Raw genomic sequence first — 11,581 nt, 5'->3', positions numbered from 1 at the left:
AGTCAGCGGATTTGTTTATGGGAGGTGGTCTTATTAGATTGAACCATAAGATTGAGGAGAGCAATCGTGGATAATGGATAGTCGAAAGGATGTTTGATCTCTAGGAATCTAGAACAAGGAGGCACAGGTTAAAAATACCGGATTACCCAAACAAGATGGAGTTGAGAATCATGATCAAATTAGATCATGGAGGCTCAGGTTGAGAGACCAACTTCTATTCCTTAAGTTATGAATTCATTCTAATTTTATCTTTTAGGTATTATATGAATCTTTGTCAAGGCGTTCGTGAAGGACCCACAGGCTGCCCTTCTTATGCTAGCATGTGCAGAAGGAATAAAAATGGTAAAACCGACATATTAGGGCTGGTTCACACCCAAAAAATTGACATTCGAGGTATGATGTCTGATCACTTATCTTAATATGGTGTAATGCAAGTAACTATTGACAAATGATTCAATAATTTATTTCTAAAGAGATGTACTGTTAATAGGATATCTAGTCTGGATAGGTTAGCTTACTTGTGATAGTCAGCTTCTTCTGGATCTGTTTAACATTGTATTGCCTTGGTTTAGTTAAAATCCAACATCTGGCATGTGAATGTGCACTGCCTCTTAGTGTAGTCACAAAGTACGGTATTATTGCCCTGACCTAAATATGATCTGCACGCAGTGTGGTTTCTCTGAGAAACGTGCTTGTTGACGATGCAGACTGTTTAGAAGCTCATACAGGAAAGATATGTATAATATTTTATTCCCCTTCTTTTGCTTGCTTTTATGTAAATATCATTTTCTTCCCTTTTGACTGTCCTGGAGTACAACTTAAGACAAATGCCCAAGTCTGCACTCATGCAAACAGAAAACGTCACTTCCTTAACTTAGCCAACCCTGAACTACAGAGAATTTTACACTATTCTGTTGTAAGGATGGTTTTGCATAATTTTGCAACGGTCAATGTTTTATTTGTCCTCTTTTACATTTTAGGAAGAAGAATTTAGGAAGAATTTAATGTATACGACATGATTTGCAGTTTAGCAAAATTTTTATTAATTTCCTAAATGTCTTTACGTCACACCAAGTTCAGCGTTTTAGTTTGATCCCAGAGGCCATTGTTATATCCCATATGTGCCTGTAGACAGTATTGCATTAACCAAGTTTCATAGCTTTATGTATTTCCAAAAAAAGCATAATTTTGAAACTTCTAAGAAATGGTATCACTGGTAAGTTTCAGGATTTTGATCAAAGAATGTTACCTTCTATTATATACTCTGTAGGGTTAAATGTGCAGAAGCTCTTTGCTTAAGCTAAATATAATGAACAAATTGTTGGTTTCTCTGGTTGTCTGGTCTGTCACCTAGCCATGTCAGTTAGCTGAGTTCAGTTGCCCAGTTCTCTAGCCATGGGAGTATTTGGAACCAAAAATAATGGGACCTACGTTCATGTTCTTGACAATGTCCAGCAGTTTCATGATATGTTGGCAAATAGACAAATGCACACTGTAACATGAAGAATATTTTGCTTGCTAATTCTAAAAGCTTTCATCTTCGTCATTTATTTCCAGGTGGGCATCTTTTTGTGAATTATTCAAGTGGTTATTTCATCTGTGGTACAGGAAAACATGCAAAGACAACTGTACACATGCAATGTTCACCAACAAGTGGAGCACCAGAGCTGGAAAGGTGAGATCCATTTTCCCATTCTTTGAAGTATTATGGAAGTCTGGTGTCTTGTACAATTGGGATCTGTATGATTCCATAGATCACTGACATGGCTGAAATACTGGAAAAGCAGACAAAGGCAGGAAAAAGGGAAGGGTGATATATTTGGGCAGAGAAAAGTCTAGGTTATACTTACACATCCCAGAAATCGAGACTAGGCACTATTTGCCCATTCACCCTGAGAAGGGTAGAGCTACCACCCCTATAGAGATATTGAAAACTTCCCATCAAAATGTTTCCAGTACGTTTTGTGAGTGTTCACTTGAATTGGAATTCAACATTAGTTAGTGTTGAATGATCCCTGTATATTTTTCCTAAAACTAATTAATGCCTGTTGACTGTATGTTACCAACTTGAAATTAAATTTTGTCTAAAATACATTCGGGCCCCAAGAATTGTTTTGTCAGGTGTGCATGTGTAACTAGTTTGATTTTGAAGGAAATTTTAAAGGAAGTACATTGACTTGAGAAGGCAGCTCATCAACACCTTCTCCAGAGCAATTCGGGGTGGGCAGCTTATGTTGGCCAAGTAGGCAACATCTGCATCTCCTTGAATGAATTAAAAACATTTTGGAGTTGAGAAACAAAATATTCTAACTGTGCCAGCATATTTTAATCTTTTGGGTTCAAAAATCATTGAATGTTGTCCAAAAATTTATTTTGCATATCTGCATCCTCCTGAATTGTGCATTATGTAAATTCTTGATCATTGTTTCAAATAGTGTACATATCTGGCCAATATGACATCTGTTATGGTTATTCTTTCCAGCTTTGATGAAAAGGAGTGCGAGTTTTTAATTGTATGGGAGACCCGTGCAGCTTGTGCTGTGAAACCTCAAGAGGTTTACATGGTAAATGCAACCATTACAAGTCCAACAAATGGCCAAAGAGTCAATTTGTCAGCTATTTATTCTAAGTAAGTGTTGTACATTTTGATTAAGTTTTGTATATTTAATTCAACTTGCATTTGTGCACATGAATAAACATAGTTTGCCAGCAACAAAAACAGAAACTGCTGGGAAACCTCAGCAGGTCTGACAGCATCTGTGAAGAGAAATCAGAGTTACCATTTCGGATCCTGTGACCTTTCTTCAGAACTTTGCCAGCAGTTGCTGTGGAGAAGACCTGTTTTAACATGTTACAGCGCCTCCTTTAAAACAGGCTAAATTTCTAAACTGTGAAAGATGTGCTTTTAAAAAATGTTCTTTATCCAGATAAGCTTCTATAAGCATTCAAATTATTGGAATGAAATATAACTCTGAACGGTACAGTTAACTTTCCATGTTACTTCACCATTCATGGAACTGCTTTATTTTGACAGATTTGATTTTGCTAATTTACAGTCCTTGGATTTCACATTTGCAACTCTGAATTATACTAATTCATCATTTTGCTGTTAATTTTTGCTGTCTTTGCAGGTTGTACAAAGCTTCAGGTGATATTAGATCAAATGGCGACTCCTATATCTATGATATCCAGCTTTCTGGGATCTTGAATCCAGAAGATCTCAAATGCCAAGACTCCAATATCTGTCAGGTCAAAACTAACCAACCCTATTTCAGATCCATTGGGGTAGCTTCTGAAGCAAAATATTACCTTGAAGGTAAATGCCACATGCAATAATTTTGTTTTCCTCAAAAGCTTGTTTCCTGAAGATCAATTGTTACCATTGATGGTCAGAAATGATCTTGACATCATCATATAAGCAGTATTTATTTAAACTTGCTGAACTTTTTCTGGAAAGCTTTCAGTTTATAAAATATGCAAACTTTTGCAATATCTGTGACTGCACTTTGGTTCAGCACATCATCCAAAAGCGTGCACCTCTAACGTCCATTGAATTGTCAGTGTGCTAGGGTAGATGTAAAACATCTAATGCACTCTAAGAGCATAGGAGTCCTCCAAAGTGTCATGGCCAATATCTGTCCCTCAAATGATGATGTTAAAATAAAATTAAAATTAGTCAGCCATTGGCACAATCCTGTTTGCTGAAATGTGCAGTGTGTAAACTGACTGCTGTGTTCCCTGTGTTGCAACAGTGATTAAATCTCAAAATTACTTGATTAGCTTTGAGAGGGGATTAGCCTGTTATTTTTGTTTTCACTTTGAGAGAGAACAAACAGCTGAAATAGATTGCTTTATAGATTGCTTTAAAGGAATGTTTTTTTTTAAAAATCAAACCACGCCGGATGCAACAAATCCTAAATTAAGTAACAAAGTTGAAGGACTATTCAACGTACTACTTGCTGTAACTGCTAGAATAATGGCAAATAGGTTGAGATTAAAAATTGAAAGCTATAGTCAGAAACAAAGTATGGATGATGGGAGTGAAGTAAAAGGAAGTTGAGGAGCACAGCAGAACTAAAAGGTATTTCACTAGAAATGTACTTCTGAAATGTACATGGGCTTGATGTAACATGTTAGAATTAGCATTAATATTACCACATAAATTCATTTATAAAGTTTGAGTGACCACAGATCAGGAGCTAATATAAAAGTGCTGGAAAAACGGAGGTCTGGCAATATGTGAAGAATGAAACAGTTCAGATTAAGGGCTGAATTTGACCAAAAATTGGTTGTGTAATTTTCAGGGAATTTCATGGAGGGTTTCGTGTACTCCGCTCTAGTGAGAGATCCCACGTAATTCCTTGCAACTAATCTCTCAATGTATCTATGCTTCCATGCTTCTGTGGCACCCCAGGCATGTTATCGTGCACTCAGCAATGGCAGAAGTACTCAGTACTGCCAGATTTTGCCAGGACCTCTTGAGATTCCTGCCCCTGACACTGTAAGTAAAACCCAGCTGTGCATCAGGTTAAAGCACTACCAACCAGGAGATCTCCTTTGCACTGCACATATGGGAGGGGGATGAATAAGGAAGCTTCTGAGGAGACATAGATGGAACAGATGACACTTTGTTGCAAGTACAAGGTCACATTTGTAAATTTATTTGACTTTGACATCACCTGTCTGGTCACCTGCCATTGTAAGTGCAGCCACAAGAATTGAGCTACACAGATTACCTGTCCTTGAAAATATTCACTTTGCTTTTGCTGTTGTTAGATAAACGAAATAACAAAAATCTGTGTTTGCTTATGGGAGCAGACAAAAACTGTGTTTGTTTGCCTTTTAAGCAATAAAAATTTACAGTCAATGAATAATCTCTGATGTGAAGCTGATGTTCCTTCTGCTCAGTGTCCTCATTTTCCTTCTCTGAAGACTACTGCCACTCCCAACTCTTCACCCATCACCTCCCCTCCCTGCTTGGTTCAGGTGTACCTAGCACAACATGCTAGGATTTATTCATTCACGAGATGAGGGCATTGCTAGCTAGGCCAGAGGGCAGTTAAGAGCCAACCATATTGCTGCAGGTGTAGAATCACATGTAGTCCAGACCAGGTAAGGATAGCAGTTTCTTCCCTAAAGGACATTAGTGAACCAGATGGGTTTTTCCAACAATCGACAATGGTGGTCATTAATTCCAGCTTTTTATTGAAATCAAATTCCACCATCTGCTGTGGCAGGATTCGAACCTAGGTTTCCAGAATGTTATCTGGGTCTCTGGATTAACAGTTCAGCAATAATATCACTAGGCTATTGCCTCGCTCTGAGTCATAGAACAGAAACAGACCCTTTGCTCCAACTTGTCCATGCTGACCAAGTTTCCCAAACTAAAGTCCCATTTGGCCCATATCCCTCTTAAACCTTTCCTGTTTATGTACCTGTCCAAATGTCATTTGAATGTTGTAACTATGCCTGCATCTTGTTGTCTATAACTTTTAACAGTGTACTATTCTCCTTAACTGGGGGGGTGTTTCTTGCCTGCATTTGTGTATGTGGGTGCGTGATTGATAGTAACATTAGATTTTTGGAATAAAAGCATGAATATAGAGTCCTCTGTTTAAATCCACAAAGATCTTTGTTAGTTTTTTAATTGTCCATGCACTTGAAGGTTAAGAAGCAAGCTCATCATCCTTTTTGAAAGCACATTCATCACGGAAAATAGAGAATGGAACAGGGATTTCATTAGTTCTCTCACCTTGTCCATAGCGTCCTTCATTGGGTCCGATATTTGCAAGCAATGTATTAAAGAAGGTAGTGATATTTGCTAAAGTAACTCCTTTCTAAAGCCTGCAACAATTTTGTGGTTTAAGAATACTGATGGGTATCATGTTTTCTAATCAATTCTGGCTTTATCCAAGTGTTGATGCTGTAATTCCCCTTGTCAAACATCTCAATAGTAAAACCTTCTAATTATACCTGAATTGAATGTTTCTTTTCATTGCCCTCACCCTTTGAATTGAAATTGTTCTTCACCTCTAAATCCTCATGTTAGCATTTTCCTTTGTTTATTGTAGCATGATCACTAACAGCATTTCCAACACAGGTGACCTTTTATAATATGGAGGCCTTTATTGATGTTGTAGTGTGGTTTTACATTTCTGTTCACTTCTGTTTCTAGATGATGACCTGGATGTAGTTTTCTCTTCTAACTCTGTGTGCGGCCGCGACAAATCCAAGAATGTCTCTTCCACCATAATACTGCACTGTAGTGAATCAGCAGGGGAAGGGAAACCAGACTTCCTTCATGAAACTTCAGACTGCCAGTATCTGTTTACCTGGTACACATCAACAGTCTGTGCACTAACGTGAGTTTCTCCTGTTACTTATAGCACTAAGTGGCAGAAGACTGATTTCTTTCAGTTTTTCTGCTTCTGCATTTTTGTGATTGCTGAACTTTTATAAGCACTAGACTAACATCCAGCTTCAAATGTTGAAAATTCTGTGGAAGCTTTCAAAGCTTCTAAACTTAATCTCTCTCAATATGTATTTTTGTTTGAGAATGTTTTTGCAAAAGCATATGCATTCATTTCACAAGATCAAGTTAAAGTCTGCTCCTTCAAGAGTGTATTTCATTTTGGATATTAAAATGTGTTTTGTAATACGTAAAACACTGGCTATAACTGGGAAGACAAAAAAAGTCTATTGGAAACACATTCTGACTGATCTATATATAATAACTAAGGCGTCAGAAGAAAGGCATTAACAAATTAGTGTGTGCAGTTGGCCATGTGCAAATAGAGGATTGCTGCTTGCAAACAGAAATCTTTCTCGTAAAATAAAACCTCCAAATTTAATGACCCAAAAAGTACAAATTTGACCCTTTGTTTAGATGAAGAAACAAAGTAAAAGTCTTGTACAAATAATAAAATACATAAGTAAAGTGTATAATGGGAAACAAGGAGGTCGTGGAGTTGATGGCCCCTCGCATTCCATACTTTGACCCTTAGGAAAGCTAAATCTGCACAATTGAAAGCTTGTTAAATACCTGATGGATTGAAGTTGAATCACAAATGGTAATGTAACACAGCTCTCAATCCCTACATGATGATAAGCAACAGAATAATGCCAGTAGAATACAAAGCATGAGACTTTTGCTTTCCAGAGGAAATTATCAATTTGTTTGCTTAACATCTTCACACTGACGCACTAATAGTGCTTGCATGTACTGCATTCAATTTTAGTCAAGCTGTGAGTTCAAGTCACACTCCATATAAATCTAGGCAGGCATTCCAGTGCAGTGCTAAGTGCCTTATAGAATCAGAGTGATACAGCACGGAAACAGCCACTTCAGTCCAACCAGTCCCTGCCAAACATAATTCCAAACTAAACTAGTCCCACCTACCTGCTCCTGGCCAATATCCCTCCAAACTTTTCCTATTCATTAACTTTTTCCATTGTAATTGTAACTGCATCCACCGCTTCAAGAAGTTTATTGTTGGAAGTGCCACCTTTCAATCTAATCAATCAAAGGCATGCCTGACTCCTGAAATGTTCTTAAGAGATCTCATGCCACTATTTAATTATAGGCAGGTCAGTTCTCCCTTGGAACCTGTCCAATATTTCTTCCAAAACCTAGCATCACCCTCCCAAACACTAACATCACAAGAGGGGTATCTGGCCAGTTTTGCGTTTTTATTTGGGGGAGCTTTCTATTTACAATTTGTCTGCTGCATTTCTTACATTACAACAGTGAGTACCTTTTGAACAGTACTTTGAATATAAACTGCTTCAAACATTTTAGGGTATGGAAGGTGCTATGTAAATGCAAGTTTTTTTCCCTTTTAGCGCTTTGAGTCTACTGATGTACTTCAGCACTAAAAAGACTGAAGTATAAGGCAAAGTGCTTGCATGAATTGATAGGGTTGGCCTTGTAGTTTGCAAGAGTTATTTTTTGAAGAGAATTTTATAATGTAAATATGCAAAGAAAGTGTAGATGAGGAACTTTTACAGTCAACAGTTGAGAAGTCTTGCTGTTTAAGTGCAGATTGTCTCATTTATTTTTCCGCTGTTTTCTGCAGGTCAGTCAATCCTGCGATTTCAGATGATAAGTCGCAGAATGGAGACAATGTCAAAGGTTTGTCCAGAAGAAGCAGAGCTGTGGGAGCACTGCTTAGTGTGTTATTGGTGGTACTGACTGCCTGCCTCCTCATCTTATTATTTTACAAGCAAGAAAGAAGGTATGAAAAAAATGATCAATTTTATTTTAAATAGAACATGACACTGTCCCTCTCCTACTTGCCAGGCTCATTTTAAAAGATAAGTAGATTAAAGACAGTAAAATACAGTAGTCTCCATTTGTGTTCACCCTGGATGGTACTTCTAGGTACTTCAGTACCCCATCTCTCATACATTAACTGTCCAAGAAAAGAATGCGGAGGGGGAGAAATGACCAATTTAGGAAGATTGGAAATTAAGTTACGAAATTGGCTCCAGGGTAGGAGACAGAGGCTGGTGGTGGAAAGTTGCTTTTCCCACTAGAGGCTTGTGACTAGTCGTGTGCCGCAAGGATCAGTGCTGGGTCCACTGCTTTTTGTCATTTACATAAATGATTTGGATATGAATATAGGAGGTATGATTAGTAGGTTTGCAGATGACATCTTCACTTTCCACAACGCTACCAATTTTGAAGGTTACCACAGAGTACGACAGGACCTTGATCAATAGGGCTGATGGGCTGAGGAGTGGCAGATGGTGTTTAATCTAGATAACTGTGAGATGCTGCATTTTGGCTAGGCAAATCAGGGCAGGACTTGTACACTTAATCGTAAGGATTTGGGGAGTGTTGCTGAGTGCAGATTCACAGTTGCTTGAAAGTGGAGTCGCAGGTAGACAGGGTAGTGAAGAAGGCATTTGGTATACTTTTATCGGTCAGTGCATTGAGTATAGAAGCTGGAAGGTCCTGTTGTGCCTGTGCAGGACATTAGTTAGGCCACTTTTGGAACAATGTGTGCAGTTCTGGTCTCCCTGCTATAGGAAAGATGTTGTTAAACTTGAAACGGTTCAGGAAACATTTACAAGGATGTTGCTGGGTTGGAGGTTTGAGCTGTAAGGATAGGCTGAATAGGCTGGGGCTGTTTTCCCTGAAGCGTCGGAAGTTATAGTGTTGGACTTTTATACAAATTTACAAGATCGTGAGGGACGTGAATAGCCAAGGCTTTCCCCCCAGGTTGTGTGGCGGGGGTGGGGGTCCAAAACTAGACGGCGTAGGTTTAAAGTGAGAGGGAAAAAATTTAAAAGGAACCTAAGCAGCAACATTTTCACATAGGGGGTGGTGCGTGTGGAATGAGCTGCCAAGGGAAGTGATGGAGGCTGGTACAATTCCAACGTTTAAAAGGCATCTGGATGGGTATGAATTGGAAGGACTTAGAGGGATATGGACCAAATGCTGGCAAATGGGACTTTATTAAGTTAGAGTATCTGGTCAGCCTGGACGAGTTAGACAGAGGGTCTGTTTCTGTGCTGTATATCCCTGACTCTAAGTTGCAGGTGACCTATGATTATCCATGACTCGATTAGCTTTCATCAAATCCTCACTCCCATCACCCTTCTGTAGTAATGCTGCAAGACTCCCTCACTCAACCATGCTGAAACACTTTGTCAGAGACCACAATAAGAGCCAGAGTACATCTGTGCATTTCAACTACTAGAATGTGACAACACCAGAAGAAATACTTTGTTATCCAACTTGATTCTTAGCCTGCGTATCAGCAGTCAAAATAAGAGCCCTAGGTCTGTGTGGTGCCTGTAGGAGGGGAGTTTGATATTTTTGTCTAAAGATACTTCTTGAATTTTCAGGTTGTTTTTTTTTTATTGTCATTACTCATCATACAATCCTGTATTTGTACTCCCTTCTGTTGAACGATTTTAAAAATATTCTTCTTCATAGTTGCCCCCTCTTTCCCTCACCACTTTGGAAGCTGCCTCCCCAGTATAGCCCTACTAGTGAGCATTGCTGCTCTGCCGCCCTGTGCCCCACTCCAACCTCTTTCTGGCAGCCATTGCCTCCATACCATTCCATTGTAGTCTCTTTAATCAGCCCCAGCAAAAAGCTCTCCAAAGACTTACCAACTCACGTTTTTTGGCTTGCTGCTCCTCCAATCTTCCCTTTGTGAAATGAGACAAATATTTCACATACAGTCTTGAATAACTGAAGTACAGTCCTTTTTTTTGTGAACCCTATTGCCCAATTGATGCTTATTAGAGAATCGTTAGAAAGGAGGTCAGTTAGCTGGACACCTGATTTGTGAAGCAGAGTTAATGCCAACAGCATGTTCAATTCCTGCGCCAGCTGAGGTTGCCACAAAGGTCCTGCCTTCTCAACCTCTCCCCTTGCCTGAGGCATGGTGACCCTCCAGTTAAACCAACACCAGTTGTCTGCTTCTGAGAGAGCAACCTCTGGTCTGGTAGAACTATGGCAACTTTTATTAGAAAAGCATTTGATTCCTGTAACTGTCTTGAACTGTCTAGGAAATGCTAATGGCTGATTTTTTGACTAAATCAGTAATCAGTTCCTGGTCCAGTTTTCTCCCCCACCATTGTTAAATTTCTTCATTGCCTTGCCCCTCCTGTCTCTGTATTCTTTTTGTTTTTGCAAACCTTGAGTCTATTCCATTTCTGAACTCTTGCACGCTCCTGATTTTCATTACACTACTATTGGCAGCCATTCCTTCTGTTACCTCATACCTGAACTGTGTAATTTCTTCCCTTTACTTCGCCATTATTTGACGATCCTTAAAATCTAACCCTTTGACTATGTCCTTTGTCACTTAGCCATACATCTATGGATATGCGTGATGTCAAATTTTATTTGATAATGCTGCCATGAGACGGCTTGTTTTATTTTGTTAAATATGTTGTACAAATGCAAATTATAATAAAGCATGAAGCAACATCCCTATAGTTGTAGAATTAAAGATCCTGCATGAATATATTGTTGTCATTTTTCCACCTCCAACTTGTAACCTGTCTTTGAAAAATTCTGTACGTCTTTCTAGGGACTTTATTATGCAAAAAGTGACTGGCTGTTGCAGGAGAGGAGCTGGAGTTGCATACAAATACACAAAGGTAAAAGTTCCTAAACTTTCTTATATGGGGCATTGTGGTAGAAAGTAATAGTTAAGAATGAGTACAGAAGACAGTTGTAGCTATTATTTAAAGGTGTGCCCTTGAAATATATTAATTAGTAAATGGAAGTGCAAAGCCATTAAGGGTAACTGGATGGACAAGGGGTGGGATGGGGTTGCTATAATAAATTGGTGTGAAATGGGGAAGTTAATTTATCATCAATTGAATAATTGAAAGAGTTTGATCCATGTATCTCAAAGCATTTCAGATATTAGATTTTCAGTCTGGTACTGTTATGCAAACCAGAGATGTAACCAGTTTGTGCAGGAGGAAAATAGGGGGTAAAAAACAAAATATTTTGGATTAACAAGGTGTAGAGCTGGATGAACACGGCAGGCCAAGCAGCATCAGAGGAGCGGGAAGGCTGACGTTTCGGGCCTAGACCCTTCTTCAGAAATTT

The 11,581-nt window shown here is 38.8% G+C and overlaps 1 protein-coding gene across 1 annotated transcript in view; it reads left to right on the top strand.

The window, feature by feature from the left end:
- Positions 1-256: 256 nt before the first annotated feature.
- LOC109915061 (cation-independent mannose-6-phosphate receptor-like) overlaps positions 257-11,581 on the top strand; it is a gene marked incomplete at its 5' end in the record, with an annotated part of 16,009 nt that continues 4,684 nt past the window's right edge. The window contains 7 exons of the mRNA XM_048592988.1: positions 257-393; positions 1,558-1,675; positions 2,483-2,629; positions 3,132-3,316; positions 6,176-6,362; positions 8,076-8,234; positions 11,052-11,121. Coding sequence (XP_048448945.1) covers positions 257-393; positions 1,558-1,675; positions 2,483-2,629; positions 3,132-3,316; positions 6,176-6,362; positions 8,076-8,234; positions 11,052-11,121 — 1,003 coding nt within the window. The remainder of the gene's footprint in view (positions 394-1,557; positions 1,676-2,482; positions 2,630-3,131; positions 3,317-6,175; positions 6,363-8,075; positions 8,235-11,051; positions 11,122-11,581) is intronic.

Source organism: Rhincodon typus, unplaced genomic scaffold (assembly GCF_021869965.1).
Source record: "Rhincodon typus isolate 14 unplaced genomic scaffold, sRhiTyp1.1 hic_rhity00002171, whole genome shotgun sequence".
NCBI classification, from domain to species: Eukaryota; Metazoa; Chordata; class Chondrichthyes; order Orectolobiformes; family Rhincodontidae; genus Rhincodon; species Rhincodon typus.
This window is presented reverse-complemented; position numbering and strand designations above follow the sequence as displayed.